We start from the raw sequence: 19,775 nt of genomic DNA, 5'->3' as shown, positions 1-19,775 counted from the left end.
TATAACTTGAAGTTTTTATCAAGTTCCGACCTTTTTGTCTTTAACTCTATGCTAATTATTCTCAATATCTCAAAGTTAACTTCATTTAACTCAAAGTTTTTTCAAAGATGACTCAAAATTTATTTGGAAAGAACGAAAGAAAAAAAACAAAAAACTATGAGAGAAAAACTAATACATCTTCACTTGAGATTCCTGCACAATAGACCTCTAAAGCAAGAAGAGCACATGTTGAGCCAATGTGCGATAAAGAAGTTACACATACAGAAATAAGTTAGATTGTTTTCTTTTGTTATACTGTACTGTTTACACTTTAACATGTTGCTGGACTAGGAATTTGCGTATAATCTGTCAAGTTGTCAAGTCAACTGATTGTACAGTGCAGAACCTTTTATCCGGGAACCGGAAAACCAGAAAACCGGCAACATTTTGCCGATTTTCCCGCTTTTTTTTAAAAACACACATTTTTGGCAATTTTTAAAAAACTAAGCATTTTTTTGAAATACCTAAAAGAACATGGACGGTTTCTTAATAAATACCATATTACTCACGTATAACTCGGGAAAATGTTTACAAAAACGAACTTCAAAGGGTTGTAATCCTTACGCCTGGCAAAATTTCCGAAATATTTTCTTGAATTAAGAAGTACACTCGTAAGTCTGAAGTTTTTGTGTTTGATTCCAAATGCGATATTTTATTGAATGACCTTTAATTAAAGCTGTTTCGAGCGTAAATAACGTCGAGAAAGTGCGGGAAACGGCCGAAATCCAGATTTGCGAATTTGATCGTGCAATCTAGAAATCGTTAAACGCAAGAATGTAATAAGGCTGCAAGAACTCATAAATCAAATTTCTATTCATATTAACTTAATGCAAAAGCAATAGTTATTATTAACTTTCGTGATCGCAATCACAAAATCTTTACAAAAAATTTAAAAAATGCATTCATGAAAAAAAATTCTTTTATACACTAGAAAATCGCTCATTTACCTTCAAAACTTCTTTCTTGTCCTTCCCTTCATTTTCTTTCATTTTAAAATATCAAAAAAGTGGTGTTTTTTTTTTTTTTTTTCTAAACTGATTGTGAGGGGTCTCATGTCTTTTGGTGCTTTAATTTTTGCCTCACTAGTAGTTTTTAATATTTCAATATTTATAAGCATTTCTGAACTGTTTTCTTCTTATTTAAATATGTGTTATTATTTAGTATAGTAATTTAAGCTTCATAAACAATCGGCCAATAGCGCTTTTTACGGATCCAGAAAACCTGGAAATTCAGATATCCGGGATAGCGATGGTCCCAAACTTCCCAGATAATTGGTTCTCTACTGTACCTTTATTCAAAGGCTGACCTAAGTTAAGATGCTTTCCCCTACATTCTTTAGTTTGATCATTAGCTGATACATTCCCGAGAGACAGAGTGAGTTCTCTTTACTATTAAAGATGTCTAGGCAAGTACTCTGTCAATGATCTTAAAAGAAAAAGAGAAACTTCTAAAGCAGTAGAATCCATAAATCCGAGTTTGAAACGAATGAAGATGTGCACCTTTCTGAAGTAGAATCAGCTCTATTCAAGTGGTTTCAGCTGTATCGAAATCAAAACCATGCTTTTGATTTTTTCTCTCTCTTTTTATTTTTGAATAAACTGTGCATATTTTGCTTAAAAACTTATAACTTCTATAATTTTGTCTGTTGTATGTACATATTAATTAAAATATTCGATGGTTTTTAATATTAAAATGTTGAAAAACGAAACTAGAGGGTAAGTTGAACTTCCGATAAGTCCAAGTTTTTCGTTGGTTCTTTTAGATTCGAGTTATCCTGAATTGACTGTATTAACTAATTGTACAGCAGCAGAAGTATAAGTATGTTATCAATGCACTAGGTTGAATTCTTTAATTTTCTAAGTGTGTATTTCCAAGAGAAGAACAAGTTATAGCAAGAAAGTTATGCACCTGGTGGAGAAAAGGAATATTTTTTCACACACAAAAGCGCAAAAAGACAACTCTTCACCAAATAATGTATAAAAATACTGTATTTTTCATAAACGTTCTATATTATAACAATCAGTGTTGTAAATGGGAGGGGATGGGGGGGGGGATCCCTCCTCTGAAATATTGTATTTCATCGTAAAAATAATGCAAATGTAATGTCATTTGGTTTCAAACTTCCTTTTCTTTTTGTAGGTCCCCCAAACCAGTGTTGCCAAGAGCCAAGGCACTCCCTTAGTCAGTATGCTCACCAGGCCCCTCTTCCCCCATAAAGCTTGTTAAATTTATACTTCTCCGATTCTAAACCAGTCTCCCTCAAGGGCTGGGTCCCCAGTTTCTGACTAGGCTGACCAGGGGGCCCGACTTTCAGAAATATTTGGGGGGGGGGAGGCAGACATCACCGGGAGTGTAGGGGGTATGTAATCAAACGGAAGTTCCGCCCCCACCCCACCCCCCAATAAAGGTCAGATCTTAGTACCTTGAAAATGCCAATTTAAATATTTTTTGGTATATATAATTTAAACAAACAGTATTTGACATGGCATAGTAAAACAATCTAAAAATTTTGATGCACAAATTTCATGTCACTTATCTTGGTAAGATCCATTTTTACAGTTCTATTTTATGAGGAGACGTGCAGTGCGGTGGCTAAGCATTGATATAAGGTACTTGACTTGCAAGGAAGGGCACTCCCAGAGGTGCCGACTTATAAAAAAATATTGGAAAGGGGCATACCTGGGGTTTTTCAGCGGGAAATTTTCTAAATTTTAGATGAAAAATAGTGAGTTTCAAAGTTTTTTTTAAGCATTTTAAAGTCATTTAATCAACATTAGAACCCCGAAAACTCAACAAGCCTGACACATTTTTTTTTGGCTTTGAAAAACGGAAAAAAAAAAAAAAAAAAAAAAAAAATACAAACACGCACAGTATTTTTGTAAAAAGGTAATTTAATTTACAGTAACAGTTATGCTTTTTAGACTATTACAGAGCAATGAATACATAACTCTGAAAAGATTGAAATTATATTTTAATAAATCCTTAACTATCATTAAAAGAATAAAACATAAAATATTGCTGTTGCACTTTAATTAATAAGTGAAATAGCTAATATAAGCTCACTTTGAATAAGGCTCAGAATTCACTGAATAAAAATAATGTCCCAAAGTTAATGCTTTAATACAGTTAATAAAGTTAATACAGTATGCCAAATACTCTCATTCAAAAAGCGTCAGTCAAGACCAGTTGTTTTTTCATTAATGATATCGGGTAACATATTCAAGTGTAAATGCAGTCTCTCAATGTCTAGGTCAATTTTGAAAAACTCAGTTGATTTTTCAAAATTTGTTTCTCCTCTGTTTAATAAAAGCAAGCACTCTTGTTCAACTGCAGTGACCTGTGTGAGTCCAGTTGATGTAAACTGCACAATAATGCAAGATTGCACCATTTCAGAAACCTCAATGTAAAGTGCTTTGTAGAATTCCTTTGGGGTTTTGAAAGTGTGCAGTGAGCTGCCTTTGTTGTTTTCATACTTCTTTGGTATACGTCAATTCCGAGGAAGCAAAAGATCATCATTTTGTAAAGGTTTTTCTTTTAAACACAATTCCCAAAAGTATTCAAAACTATCATGCCTCCCATTTAATATACAAATCAAACCCTCATATATTTGAGCTCGCTGCAGCGCAGCCCACAGGCGACAGGCTTGAGCCGTATAGGTTCGCCCGTTGGGAAAATGCTAAGTGTGCTTGCAGCACCATCATCATTCACACCACTCGTTTTCAGTTAACCTACTTACTACCGCAATAATTATTTGTTTTGACTCATTACTGAATATATTTTACAAGGTAACTATCTTCAAACAAGGAAAATAAAAAATACTAAGAAAAATTTGTGAGTTTAGAAAGCATAGTATAACTATTAATTTTCTCAAATTATTAAGGGGCTGTCCCCTCAAAAAAATCTTTGAAATGGCTCAGACCCCCTCAGTCTCCATGGAGTCGGTGCCAGTGAGGCTGACATGATCTCTCCTCGGCCTTACCCCAAACCACAAGGTGGGTTCTCCCAAAACCTTTAGTTCAACTACAGTACTGATAACTATCATATCGTTTTATGATGCTGGTAAAATGAAAAAGGGACTAAACAGAAATTGTGTTCAGAATGAATGGAACTGAAGTTATTGAAATAGTTTCAATTTGATAGTTTTTCAAGTTGGTGTGTTAGAGAGATTGACTGCACAGTTAAATAAAATTTTGTACTGTGTGCAAAACATCATGGTCATGTCCAGAGAAATTCGGAAATTACTTGGTGAAATCTCTTTAGAAGCTGTTTTATCCTTTTTAATTAAAAAAATGATTTTGTTTTTTTTAAAGGAAGAGGGGGGGGGGGTATCAAAAGAACATTTCAATAATACAAGAAATTAAAAATAATCACCTCAATATGAGGAACAGTTACAGTTACTTGATGGCCTTCTCCAATATCCACAGTGGCTCTCTTAGAGGTGTCTAAAGATGCTGGCATAAAATCATCTGGAAAAGAAAAACACATAAATCATGGTGCATAACATTTTTCAACAGTATATTACACCTAGAATTTCAACTATTTTCAAAACAAATATCTCAGTTATTCACATAAATTTTAAAATTAATTTTGTAACTTCCTATTAGATCAAGCCGGGGACCTTGCCCAGGCACCAACTTCTGACAAGCCGCAAATACATTCTATTTCTGTGTGTGTGTTTTCGTTGAAACTAGATATAAAATTCTGAAGGAATATGTGAGGGTGGTAGCTTCAAGTTTTTGCTTGAGTTAGGAACCAATATAGATGAGATACTGCTTCCTATAAATAAAAAGCTCCCTACCCTGTCCTCCTCCATTTGGGATGCAATTTCTACAATTATTTTACCAAGCTCATTGGAGTACCTAAGAGTGGGCTAAGCCCCAGCTAGAAAACTCTTTGCCCCACCCAGGATTTTTTTTTCCTTCCACATTTATTGTACATAACGAACACATGTAATTTGAAATTCATTCAGCAGATGAAGTTTTATGAACATTTTATGCTTAAAAAATGTTTTTGATAAATTCCACTTCACTCCTTCCGCTATCCATAAAGAGATAACTTAAAATTGGACTTGAAAAAATTTTCATTTTTAAAAAATCCTCAAACTTTTCCCTTAAACGCAAAAATTAATTAAAACTGTGTTTTAGGATACCATCAATTCCTAAGCATTTACAAAGGATAGCTAATGAATCCCCTCCCCTGAAATCACCCAAAGATAGCCTAAAAAAGCGTTATTCACAGCTTCAGCACTGAAAATGTTTCGGGGAGCGAACCCTTGAACCAGGCACGTCATTTCGGGGGAGAGGGGGGCAGCGCGGTGAATGCCCCCCCCCCCATTCTCCCTGGTTTTAGAAAGTTAATGTATTTACACATGTAAGTAGGAGTGCGTTTGCTATTTGGGGGGGGGGGATTTGTATTGAGAATATACCTTTTGCCCTCTCTTCCCTCCCCTTGGTGGAAAAAAAATTCAAAATGATGGGCCTGCCCTGAATCCCCTTCCCAAAATTCCTCAGAAAAGACCTTTTTAGGATTCCAGAATCGGAAGTTTCCTTAAAAATAGTCCATAACAATACATCTCCAAAAACAGCCTTTAACTTAAAAAAAAATCAGTTTCAAAAATTTATCGGGGAAAATCTCCAGAATCCCTAACATTACCAAAGAAAGGATAAAATTGCGTCTTTTAATATTTCAAATTCGAAACATTGCTGGAGCAGAGAACCTAATTCTTTCCGGAAGTCAGCAAAAAAAAAAAAACCTGAAATTGCGTTCTTAGGATTTCATTAGTTTTGGAAAATTACCTAAGGAGAACTCACGATCCAGCCCTCCTCTCGTTACCCTTAAATCAAAAAAGAAAAAAAAAAGTTTCTAAGATGTCAGTTTTAAAAACTAATTAGAGAAAGAATCCTTAACACTCCTCTCCCCCCTTCATTCTTAAGTCACCCAGATAAAGCCGAAACTATCGTTTTTATTATTTCAACTTCGAAAAATTTCGGGGAAGAACTCTCGAAACTCCTTCTAAATGATATAAATAAAAAAAAAATCTGATTTAAATTTAAAAAAAATCACAAACCCTGAATTCAACTCATTTCACCTGATATGATTGTTTATTTCTATCGTATGTAATCGGCTTAGGATTCGAAGGGTACCTCAATGGTTCTCAATAGTGGAAAGGTTTGGAACAACTGAGGAGTTAACTTTCAAAACGGATTATATCCACGTTTGGAAAAAAGTTTTTTTTTCTTTTTTTTTTTTTTTCAGAATCTCTAGTATAAAAAAGCCCTGCCCTATTTACCCATGAATTTCTTTCGCAAATAATCCGTTTTTATCATGAATCAGAGGAAACTGTGTTGCCAGTTTGCGAATGATTCCTTAACATTCGTCGCTTATCCAAGAATTATTGAAATTCGGCTCATTAGAACCCTGATAATTTTTTTTAATTTTAAAGATATCGAAGTGGAATTTTTTCATGAGTTGCAGGATCTATCTGGAATTTGGATTATGAAGGTTATAAATTGTTATCTTTCGCGGATGCGCAGTGAAAAAATAATTGCTTTAAACGTTCATATTTTATCAAATTTTTAATATGTTTACTTTAAATTTTATTATTATGTTTCTCTTGTATGCTGTCAAACATTCTGAAAGTTGAGTAACATTTGACGGAAAACTCTGCGTGTTATGAGCCGAAAACCTTTAAAAAAAATTGTATTTTTGAAAGAAATACTTTTATCTCCGTTGGTATAAGAGATACTTCCCCGAAAATATGAAAATAAATTTTGCAGAGTTCTTTAACTTATTTTTTAAATTTATAGCTTATTCCCAGCTATTTGCAGTGAAAGCTGATCAAAAACCTTTTTCTGTTTCCTCAATTTGTTGCTGGTCCCCTAAATGAATAGTAGACTTAATTTTTATTGGAAAATGATAACTGGAATATATCTCCTACATAAAAAAAAATTACAGAGCAATTGGTCTTTTATCTCTCGAGAAATTCATTCAATTTAATTTTTGAAAGTGTCTTAATACATTTGGTCATACCGTTTAGGTGGTAAAACCAATGTTTACGCATTTTTAAAAAGCAAATATAGACCACTTCGAGAAGAAAGAAATTCATGGGTTGGTTTTATTAATTTTATGATCAAACCAACTTGAAATTTCTTTCGTACAAACAAGATAAAAGGAAAAAATAATAATTTAAAAAAACGACAGAGCTAAAATAAAAATGCGCTACGTTTCAGGAAGTTGGAAATTCAGCAAAAGTGAAAATTAATTATTTCCTTAAACCTTGAAATGTCACCTAGTTCAATTCTTCCATTAAACCAATGGATAGATTCCATAGGCGGCTGGTGCACCAAAAAAGTGATGGGAGGTTGGGTGGGCGGCGCCCCTAAACTTCACTTTTTTAAAAAATAAAAAATGGGGCAAAATCCTCAGCATCCATGCGAATGCATGCTCGTGCTTCTCGCGAGACAGGACGCTGTGTCTCGTACTCTCTAGCTGCTTCGGTCGGTCCCCCAGGTACACCCTGACGACCACCCCCCAAGAGGGCTTGCCTCAGCGGAAACCAAAACAATTTTCCCCGCCTGGCCGCCGTGTGATGGGTAGACCCGTCACCGTTGCGGACGGGGGGGAAAAAATGGGTCAAAATTATAGGATTTTAACGCTATATTTGATAAATTGCCTTCTTCAAAATTAGGGTCAGCTGGCCACTGGCATCCTACCAATTCAGACTTAATTTTTATGAAAGAACAAGAGAAATATATAGAATAGACTTCACATTCATCTGTCTTTAAACACGTCAATCGATCAATACTAACTTTTTTGATCGATTGTTCATTTTGAAATTATAAAAGTGGAGGGCAACGCCCCTTTACTTTTGGAAGCTAGGGAGGCAGTTGACCCCCTTGCCCCCTCGTACGAGACGCATATGATAGGGTCAGGTGGGCAGTGGGTTGGAATGAGTATGCTGAGGGGATAGGAATTTTCACAAATATAAAAAAAAAACACACACACACACAGAGAAACTTTAATAAAAGACGAAAACACCGCTATTTACAAGTTCCAGTTACTAGTAACAAGTATCCAGCAACAACTATGAATTAGTTTAGTTAGAGCCGCATTAAGTTTAGTAACAGCTTTCTCGTACGTCACAAGGTGAATATCGACATTTACTGCAACCTGTAAAACGTCGCCATTTTTGCTTTAATATTTTTATCAATATATTTATAGCTTCATGTCCGGACATTGATTACATTAATACCATGCTGACTCACTTCAATCAATAATAGAAAGGTTTTACAGACTAATACCAAATACGTTCATGAACTCAAAGCACGTCAGAGGTTCTCAGAGTTCGAAATTAGCGGTCGTTAGTAGTATTTTGCACCTAAAAATTGCGTTTTTCCGATCACGAGTTTACATCCAGTCGTTATTTTTGACGCCTAGCTTTTTCTTTTAGCTGACGACTATAATTTTTATAGCTAGGCCACTCGTACGGAATTCTGTACACATGCGTACATCCATGAATAGTCGCAAAGAAAATTTAGAGTTTTGGGAGGACTCACCAAAAGGAAAGGTTGTTTGGAACCAATATACATTACATTTGCATTATTTTTAATATTGAAAAAAAAAAAAACAAATATTTTGGGGGATGACGTCACCCCACGCCCCTCTTAACTGCAGCAATGCATACACCCAAATAAAATTGAAATATTCCAAAACACTTTAATAGAAATTGGTCTTCAATTAAATAATTAAAGGAGTGAGAAGAAAAGGGGTGAAAATGACAAAACATTAAATATTTGGCGATAAAAAACAATGGTAGAAAAACCTATCTTCTATTTCGGGGCAAGATATGGTACTAGTAGCCCTGGTAGGTGCTGCTGTATAGCAAGATTCGGGAAAAAGTTTCATTGAAGGCCTACTAAAGGTCAAGATTTACGGTCGCCACTCGCCACGTGGCGACTCAGTTTTCAAAATTGGCGACCCCAAAAACTCTCTACAGTCGCCAACTTTTTTGGGGGGTTATTTTTATTTTAGATCCCAAGAAAAGAATTCCACACCACAGATGCCTCAGTACAATAAGGATTCACCGATAGAGACCGTACTCCGACTGAATGTTGTTTATTTTACAAAGCTTGCATGTCCTTTCTCACTGCCTGCCTAAATGTTGGTTATTTTACGTTGCTTGAATGTTCCTCTTACGCGATTCAGGCAATGTAAAATAAGCAAAAATACAGTGAATTAGGAAGCCATTTGCACAAGATCAGAGCGTTTGCTCCTTTGTCTTGACTCTGTTTTTCAAGTAATTAGCGTACTATAATCATGATTTCAAGAAGAAATCATTATATTTTAGATTATATTTTAGATAAATTTTGATTATGCCTTCAAAGTAATTACCTTTTCTCGTTTTTAGTTTAGTTGCTCAAATGGTATATTAAATTCAAACTTTATTTTTTTACATCGTATTATACACCTGGGATTATACGAAGCTTTTTTTTTCTTCAGGCCCATTTTAGAACCTGAAGATTATAGGCCGCCCGCCGATAATACACAGGAAAATATGGTTATTAAATTACAGGATTCGTACGCTCCAGGAAAACCTGGAATTGTCTGGGAAAAGTCAGGAAAATTTCAAATTTTGCCTCCAAAAAAATTTTTCCCAGGGAATTTTGAACCTTGAGTTCTAATCTTCGTTTTTATCGATGTTTCCTGAAAAAAAAATGCAAAAAGTTTTGAGGCAAAATGACGCTGGCAATAAAATAAAAAAGGCGAACCAAAAAAAAACTTCTGCGGACGCCATTTTTGCTCCCCAATAGTTCCAAAGAAAAAATTTCCTAGAGTGAACAGGAATTATGCACAAATTTAACGGGAGAAGAACATTTTCCTTCTTCTAAAGCACAAGCCTGCGGACGGTAGGGTCAATTGAGAAAATCGTTTTTTAATCGAAAAGTCTTTTCAGCTACGAATGAAACGTAGTCGCCATGTTCGGTCATTCATGATGGAAGAAGACACGATGCTTAAATGCCTAAGATTCCGAAAACAAAGCAGAATTGGATGTTTTCTTTAACTGTAAACTAATGAAAACAACGCAAAATGTGCTGCAAGTTTTTTTTTTTTATTTTTATTTTTTATTTTAAATATGTAATTTTCTTGAGAAATGAAAATTTTTGTTCTTAGAACTTAATCTTATCCTCATTGCCTTGGACGCAAATGTGCTAAACACTTTTCAACTGAAGTGTAGTTTCATGAAGATTTATTATTTTTAAATTGTTTTCATGCTACAAATTCAAAAAATTATTTCTTAATTTTTGTCGTAGCCGCCATATTTGGTCATTCTAAAGATGGCAGTACACAAAACCTTTTAAGTGTCTAAGTTTCCGAAAATAGCATTGGATATTTATTGCAATGCAAACTATTGATAACAACGCAAAATGCGCCCTTTTTTCCGGGTAATTCGTAATTATTTTCTGGAAAAATGCAAAATTTTATCTCCAGAATTTTTTTTTATTCTAATTGATTTAGACGCTTATGTGCTAAAAACTGACTATTTTGTCTTATAATTGTAATTTTTTAAGGATAAATTATTATTTGTAACTACTTTTATGCTACAAATTCAAAAATCTACTCATTATCTTAAATTTTTTACTTAGTCGCCATATTTGGTCATTTGCGAGATGGAAATAGACAAAAATTTACAAAAACATAATTAGATGTTTATCTCAATGTCTATTGAAAGCAATGTTTATTGAAAGTAAATGTGCAAAAAAGAAAATTTTTAATTTTAATGCAAGCATCCTTTATATGCAAAAGGAAAAAAAATTGATTATTGGCATTGGCTTATGATTGACGGATGTTGACTTTTGATAGAATGCATTGTATGGTATGCCCATCGATGCAACAAGTTAATCATATTTATACTGAAAAATAGCTTTGTACTTTGCTCAGTATGTTTTGTGTTACATACTAATAGGAAAATAAAAAGAATCGTAAACCAAAAGCGGAGAAAGATTGCTGCTGATTACAGCAAAACGCTAATATGCATGACATGTGGCATCAGAGAAACGTTAAAATAAGTTGAAAGTACATTGTTTTTAACAAATAGTTAACAAATGAAAACAATATTTAACGAAATGTTTTTTTTTTTTTAAACTTGTGACAGAAATTTTTTTTTAAAAACCAAGTTTTTTTTTTTTTTTTTTACAAGTGGAAAAGTTTCAGTTCTTACACATTGCTACTTTGAACAATTTTGACTATTTTGAAAATATTGTTACTTAAATTTAATTTTGAGTGAAGCGAGTAACCTGGAATTTTCTAAAAAAATAACCTGGAAAAGTAAGGGAATTTTTTTTAACCAAAAGTGTATGAACCCTGTACTTTTTTCAAATTCTTTTTCTAAAACAGTTTTATGTTTTGCTTTAAATCTTGTTCTGAAAGTATGAAAATATTATGCAAATTTTGGCTCTTTAAAAAAACACACCATTATGTATGTTTTTTTACATAAATCCTCGAAGGTCGTTCCGATCCTATTTGATTCCCAATTAACTCAAACAGTCTTTATTCTGAAAATCGTCAAAATAGGAAAAAAAATTAATTTAAAACTTAAAAAGGCAACTTGTTTTTGACTGCACAAAGCCCCCCGCACCCCATTTTATCATTCCTTTGCCATAGTCAAAGTTCCATGTTTTCCCATAAATCCTGTATTTCATTATAAATCCAACATCATTAAAAAAAGAAATAAAAAAATATATTTCCATAAACTATATCTTATATTTCTGCTGTGATGTGGACAGTAATACTCGCTATCGATTAGGAATACGTTCCATTGAAAATCGTTTAAACAACGGGGGCTAGTTTCTATTTATTCGAATAACAGTTGTAATTTTTTAATCTGCAATTGCATCAGATTAAAATATAAGCCAAATAGCCAGTCCTTTGATTGTTTTCCCTTCATAGTCATCCTAACATGGCGACTTGGTCATACTCTTAGTTCAAATAATGCAAAAAGAATGTTTTTTTTTTTTTTTTTTTTTTGGAAATATATTCTTGGTAAATGCCAAATTGTATATTACTGGAGGAGGTCTGTAGTTAAATATTTTTATGCCATAATTTTTTTTTTCACTGTGGGACCATGGTACTGTGTACACTACTTTATTTTTGGCTTAATGATTTTTTTTTTTCTTATGAAACTTTAAAATGGGTGGAATGAACCATTTGCTTCAGGAGCTCCCAACCTTCACCCTATGCCTCTTATGTTTCCATGATTAATATAATTTATATTTCTTGTTAGCATTCCTTTAGCATCACTTTCATAATATTTGTTTCAAAAAATACAAGTCGAAATCCCCCCTTCCCCCACCCCCATTCTTGTACTACAGCGCTGTTTTCGAAACCCGGTAAAACTGGTGGCCACCAAGCTTTTTGAGCCTAGTGGCCATTGGCCACTTGAAAATTTTCTGAACCTTGAGGTCTAAGGCCTACCTAGGATCTGAAATTCCAACGCGTTTTATTTAAAACTTTGAAAACCCCACTTACATCCCTTTGCTAGACACTCCCATAATTGTTTGCTTACTTGTTACTTATTTATCAAGTGGCGAGTAATATTGATGTTTTGACGTACTTTTTAACAAATGCTAAACAATTTGAACTTTGAAAATTGAGCCCAAGGGGAATATTTTGGCAACTACAATAGAAAAAAAAGCCAGGTGATAACGAAAATTAACATTTATACCAAATTTAAATACCCATGGATGAAGGAATGTTTTTAGGTCCTGAAAGGTGAAGACATCCATCGACAGACTATCCAAAGGCCATCTAAAGAGGTTCTCAACCTGAGAGGTTGGCAACTTGCGGGGGGGGGGGGGGTAGAAGAATTTCAAGGGAGGCGTGAATGCTTAAAAAATAAGTTGAAAAAATATTTCAATTCTAATTCTTCTTTTCTGCTATTCAATTTCCCGTGCCCCTTCCAAAAGATTCTTCTGTATCCGCCCCTGCTATTCGTCATCCTCATGTCTCTGTGTGGATCTGGACCTAAAGCATTAGCATACATCAAGCCAAGATACCGAGCAAAGGCATTGAAAGTAACTTGGGTGTGCTTTGTGAGTTATAATCTAACTTTAAAAACTTAGAAAGAGCAAACAGTGTCAGCTCCCTCCCTCATTGATGTTGTGAAAGTGACTGGTATTACATAATTTGTATTTGGTTCTTTAAGTTGATGTGTTCAAATACAGTGGACGCCGGTTAATTGAATCAGTGGTTTATTGAATCAACCGCTTTAATGAATCAAATCCCCCCCCCCCCGTCAAAAACAGAACACAATCCAGCTTTATCAAATTAGTCGCTTTATTGAATCAGCCGCCATATGGAATCAAAAATGTTAGAACAAACGTGATTCGTATAAGAGTCGACCACTGTAATACTTATGTTCAAAATAAAGGTGAGTAGCAACATTAAATTTTATGTACGAACGAAAAATCTATATTTTTCTTCAATCACCAGTTTCAGCTATTCGAGCCAGCTCTCGTTTCAAAATCGGATTTACCAATTGTACTACTTGAATTGACCACATATGGTAGTAATAGTTGGGGTAGAGGAGCGTGGACCTAACATCAGTTTACAAAGGGAAGCGCAGAGCCAGAAAGGTTGAGAACTCCTGATTTAGGGGATCAGGAAGGACAATTGTCCCCTTCTGGTTTTCAAAAATCAATTCACATATATATAGGTATATCATGGCACTGTATTTATTACGAAGTTCCCTTTGTTGTGTCACTGATGTCTTGAAATTTTTGGTCAATGTCTGAAAAAAATTTATTTCAATCACTTTTTTTTTTTTTTATTCAGGATCTATTCTCAGTCAGTCTAATTGCTGTGGTTCTCTCCCCACCCCCGCCAGCCCATGAGGGGACCATGATAAGTGCATACAGTTGAATCTTTTGCCAGTTGATAACCTTTTCACTCTTTTTTGATTTGAAAAAAAAAACAAAAACATAATTGTGAGAAATGCTCATGAAAACAGGATCACGCAACGTTGTGTGAACTTGGCAGCGAAACTTTTTTTCGCCCCCAATGCCTAATTCCATGTAATGAAACGAAAGATTAGAAAGACACAAGGGGGATTTGGAAGGGTCACTGTGATTCGGACGCTTCCTCTTTCGTTGCTGGAATGTGGGCCAAAGCCGGAGGAGTTGACGCAGCCTCGGGCCGAGCTGGCTTCTAACGAAGTCTAAAGAAAGTACCAAGAATAAGGCACGGGTTTTTATCCCCTTGGCACACAAGAATCGAGTCGGCCCATCAGCTATAAATATCTATAACTGCAAGTAGATCTGTGAGAAATAAAATCACGCAAGCTGGGGTATTAACGCTTAGATCCTGTCATTCTTCAAAAGAAATCATTTTGATTTTGGGCAGAAAAAAAGGCTCTTTATTTATATTTCACAATTCATGTCCTACTTCAATAAGTGAAGTGCTTTCAGGACTTAAATCTTCTCACAATAACCGACATCCTACTCAAAGTATACTTTCCATGCATGCTGTTTTTCTTTTCTTGTGAACACTTGACCAGAAGAAGCTGAACATTAGCTCAAATAAGGACGAAGATTTACGAATTTGCGGTTTTTGTCTCCCCCCACCCCTCGAGTATACTAACATCATTCGAAGTACCTAAAAGAAAAGGGCAAATGAGTGTAAGCAGTAGCGTACATAGCAGCCCCGCAACTCCGGAGCGAAAAGAGGTCTGAGGGCGCACGCTCTGAAACAGTAACACTATGTTAATATTAAACATTTTAAACTTTTTTACACTTATAAATCTTGGGGGGGGGGGGGGGGTGCACTTATAAATATTATGGGGGAGAACTTTTAATCTTGCGGGGGCGCACCGAAGTCTATGTACGCTTATGAATGAGTGTCAAAACTACAAATTCTAGCAGTAAACTTTCTGGCAATAAAAATAATTACTTAGTTTGTTATAAGTAACTGTAGTGTAGACAAGCCCGTCAAGTTTTTCATATTCAAATACGTATCACATATAATACAATCACATACACACACACACATACATATACATTACAAACCCATATATAGATACATTACGTTTCTCAAGTCAGGGGGAGGCGATAACCCTCATGAACCCTCCCCCCATACGACGTCCCTAACCATAGTTATCATTTTCACCACAGTAACAACTAAGAGAATCACTTCGCATATTAACCGTTTTTAATTCCAAAAATATATATATATATATATATTATACATATACATTTTATATATATATATATATATATATATATATATATTATATATATTAACTTATATATAAGTTACTTTAGAAAATAAATAAGCAAAAACATTTTTAAAAAATACAAGAGTCATGAATGATATTCGTGACTTTACGAGATGTTATATTAGGTTTTTTGAGAAGATACATCAATAGGCTAGTAATGATTGTCACAAGATTGGCTTCCGCAAGCAGCCAGTTTGAAGCTTTCTGTGAACGTTTAGATCCGAAATGAAAAAGAAGAATTTTTTAGACGATGTTGTTTGTTGTATAAGTCATCGATGTGTGTTTCTGATACTTTTAAAAAATTTTCTTCGCTAATACTGAAACCGGGAAAACAAAAATGACGTACGCAATGCACAATCATTTGTGGAAACTTTTAAAACTTCATAAAACTCAACTCACTACAGTATTCTAAGAAAAAAAACATTTTTAAATTAGATAGATGAATCATGAAGTCTAAACAAAATTGCGAAAACTCTTTAAATTGCAAACAGATTCCACTGTCGCAATTTGATTGTTGTTGCATTGTGCAACGATGTTTTGAAATTGACTGTGAAAAAATGAAAACCAAAGGATGAAAAAAAGTCTGCGAAGATTGATGAAAACATTCGATGATGTTAATATATAATTGCAAAGTAAGCCTTTTTGATTTTGTCACCATACACGCAAGTCACAAAAAGGTTTCTTGTTGTGAACAAAGAAAGATTTTAATTACCTACAACATAACAGCAAAAAATTTCTTTGAACAGAAGTGCGAATTGCCTCCGTCTTACATTTAAGGAAATGCGTTATTTTGCTAAAGGGTTTTGTTCAGCTCAAGTTTCATTTAAAGGTTTTAAATTTCATAAACAAATGAGAAAGAAAGTTCAATTGCGCTACTTTCCTTGAACAGATCAATGCCAAAAAATGAACCAGCATCTTTCCCTCCCTCCTCAGGTGTCCCTGCATACCAAATTTTGTTTGGATCTAGTAGTGGATTCAGTCTTAGAAGTTTGATTTTTTTTTCAATGATGCCTAATGTTTCTTCTCATTAGTACGATATGTACGCATGCTCGTATTTGTTCGTTCGGTAATATCTGGAACTTCACTCGATAAAACTGAGCGTTTCCCGCTCCTAAAAATGTAAGCTGGGGCGCCCCTGAGCATCAAGTAACTGTTTGAGTATTGCAATTCCCAAAAGGGAATGAAATGAGAAAAAGAGAGCAAATATGATGTAAAAAATACACACAGAAGACACAAATGAAAATTAATTTAAAGTACAGATATACTTTGCAGTATACTACCGCATTTTCCTGGGCTCAATCAGGGGATTATTTGTCAAAAAAGTGTGGAATTGATGAAGTTCGGATTATACGCTGCTGCGGGTTACCTGTGTTTTTTCTCTTCTCAACGCCAACGCAGTGAACCCCAATTTACAACAGGATTTACGAATTGAGACATTTTCGTTGCCTGTATTGTTGTTTATTTTACATCGCTCGAATTTTCCCCTTACGCGATTCAAGCTGTGTAAAATAAACAACCCTAAAGTCAAGGGAAGAAGCAGTCTCCATTTGCACTAAAACTAGACCGTTATCTCCTTTGTTTTGACTCTTTATCTTTAAGTAATTAGCGTATAATCGTGATTTCAAAAAGAAATCGTTTTTTAGATGAATTTTGATTTTCCGCTTAAAAATTATTACTTCTTCACGTTTTTTAATTTAGTTGCTACAAATGTCAAATCAAAACAACTTGATCTTTTGATGTCCTATTTATTTCAGGACTTGCGGATAATACGCAGGAAAATAAAGTAATTATTATTTATTTTTTTTTATGTTTTACGTGTTAGTTTGTTCAACTTATGACATCAAGAAGTTTTTTAGCGTCCTCGAGTTATAGTTGAATTTTGGGACAAGGCTCCAAACTGATCGAAAGTAACATGGTCAAGCTAAAGTAATATGTGTCAGGCGTATGAAACCAATTCTTTTCTGTGTTCATTTCTCTCGACACTATTGATCTTCTCTTAATCACAAGAAACAAGCCATCCTCAAGTAATAAGGCACGTGACTTTGTAAGAGTCGATTTCAAGGGGAATAATTATATTGGCGAAACAAATCAAGATTCCTCACACCTATTTCAACAAATAGAATCGCTAAATTCTAGTTCAATCCACCGGAGTTCAAGGAATCAGAACTATCTGCTCCAGACTATGTTATTAAGTCCTTCAGGGACGTTTTAAGTCCTCTCTCTCTCACACCAGCAAAGGCGGATCCAGCTATTGGTTTTGGAATGGTCAATATCGGAAGGGGGGGGGAGGTCATTAGTGTCATTTTTTCACACAAGTGGGGTGTAGGGAGAATTTTCGAAATATAAATCCCTAAAACGCAGCTTTAGGATATTTTAAGTCAGACGGACACTTGAGAGAAGTGGACCAAATTTTCAGATCAGCGTCTGCACACCAGCACAATTTATAGCCATCATGCAGCAAAGGACACTGTCAGCTCGCTTTTTCTGTTCCGAGCAAGATCTGATTACTGAATAGACGAAATAGGACTAGGGCCCCTAAATGGTTAAAATTGTAAATTTTGACTGCAGGGGGGTTCCCGAAAAAGAGTTAGGCCAAGTCCCGATTAAGATTCGGGCCTTGGCCCCGACAGCTCTTTCAATTGAAAACCAACTATGAACCGTAGCTGTTCTTCCAAAAAATTCATTCTTTCCTCCGACTCCGAAAGTTAAAGAAAATCTAAGATGATTCATCAAATACTCGTTCAAATTAAATTTTATCATTATAACCAAATTTTGAAACAACAAAAGTTGTCTCAACTTATACTGAATAAATTAATTTCTTCTCTCGCCAATCAGAACGCGTCTATTGAATGCAAAGTTGTCCCTGACAAGAACAAAGCCGCTGGCTTTAAAACACATCCATCCAGCCACGCTTGAATACGAATAAAAATTAAAAAATAATGGCCAACAGCTTTGAAAAGGGAAAACTCCACGTAATGAGAACAAAGAAAGGGATTGGCACTTCGCCACTTCGAGAAAACTATTGCAAGGTCGTTTCGCCTGTCGAGGACGAAATTCAGACTCGAACAGCTGCAAAACCAGTAGCTTTTCTGGAATTAGGTTCCAGAAAGGAAGAAGTGTCAAGTAGAAATTCTCGGCTTTTAGAAATCACAGAATTAGAGTGCTTATCAGACAGTTAAAGCATTCCGTTGGAAAAATAAATTATGTAGATTCAAAAAAAAAAAAAAAAAACAACTGATGTGTGAACAGTAATAACGCGAAGGACAGGTTCACCAAAAACTTCGCGAACAGGCCCGTCATTTCGAAATTTCCCGGGGGGGGGGGAGAGCAAAAGGGTATGTACTCAATGTAACATTCCAAAAGACGACCGAGACCAAGCCACATACATGAAAATATCGGGTGGTCAGAAAATGAGCCCCCTCATACATTTGAAAATTTAATAACACACGGAATAATGCATGTAGGCAAAAATTGACGCACGCGCTTAAAGTGACATGAGGTTTATTGTACCCACGAGAGAAAAAAAAAAAAATAGGTTGAGACACTAGCGTTGGATGTTATATTTTAGCATCCATATTAATGTCGGTTGATCGCGGTAGACTGTTGACTTTAGGTATTAAGAGAGTCAATAATCACATGGAGTGAAATATGGGGACATGGTTGGATTGGCATGACAAAAGTGGTGGCTCAGCAAGCAGGGCCGGATTTAGGGAAGGGCACCCGGGGCTACTGTCCCAGGGCCTCCGCAACAAAGGGGCCCCCACAATAAAATTTTTACAAATATCCTAACTTTCACGGGTCGAAAATATCGGATATATACATATACTAGAGGACCCAACAGACGTTGTTCTGTTCAAACTTCGTAAATTGAAAAGTTGAAAAACTTCAATAAACTATCAAGTGTTTGAACCGTTTTGTTGAAAAAAATAAGTAAATGGAAAATGTTTTAAGCTGCTTGTTGTCCGAATGCGCATATTTATTACAACTTGATTTATCTAATGCCCACTGAGCATTAGTTTTATTAACTATTTTCTCTTGTGTACTTGAAAGATCTTCATAGATTGTATGGTTTGCTCCTTCAGCCATACCCAAAGGATAAAAATCATCCTCTGATATTAAGTATAAAAAAACTCATAACCCATGTAGAAAAAAACGGGAAATCCCGCAGCAACGTCCCTCATATAAAAAGGAATATAACAATCGAATGGATATTGTTTATAAATAATAGTTATAAGCGAAAATCACCCCCCCCCCCTCCTGATGTAAAATAAAAACGTTCGTCAACTAAAATGACTAAACACTCTTTAAAAACCAAAAACAATTCTTTGCAATTTAAAATATTTCACCAAATGAACAAAAAAATACAATAAATTACATTAACAGTAGTAAACAAATAATCACGCAACTGTATTGTTATGGTAAACGTCGCCAACCCACCACGTTCCTGTAATCTAGCCCATCAGTGAGC

At 34.9% G+C, this 19,775-nt stretch overlaps 1 protein-coding gene across 1 annotated transcript in view; it reads right to left on the bottom strand.

Annotated features, from left to right (window-relative positions):
• Positions 1-19,775, bottom strand: part of LOC129222007 (ELL-associated factor 1-like) — an 86,665-nt gene that overhangs the window by 10,285 nt on the left and 56,605 nt on the right. The window contains exon 2 of the mRNA XM_054856423.1: positions 4,411-4,505. Within this exon, the coding sequence (XP_054712398.1) occupies positions 4,411-4,505 (95 nt within the window). The remainder of the gene's footprint in view (positions 1-4,410; positions 4,506-19,775) is intronic.

This window comes from Uloborus diversus, chromosome 5, assembly GCF_026930045.1.
Source record: "Uloborus diversus isolate 005 chromosome 5, Udiv.v.3.1, whole genome shotgun sequence".
Lineage (NCBI taxonomy): Eukaryota > Metazoa > Arthropoda > Arachnida > Araneae > Uloboridae > Uloborus > Uloborus diversus.
This window is presented reverse-complemented; position numbering and strand designations above follow the sequence as displayed.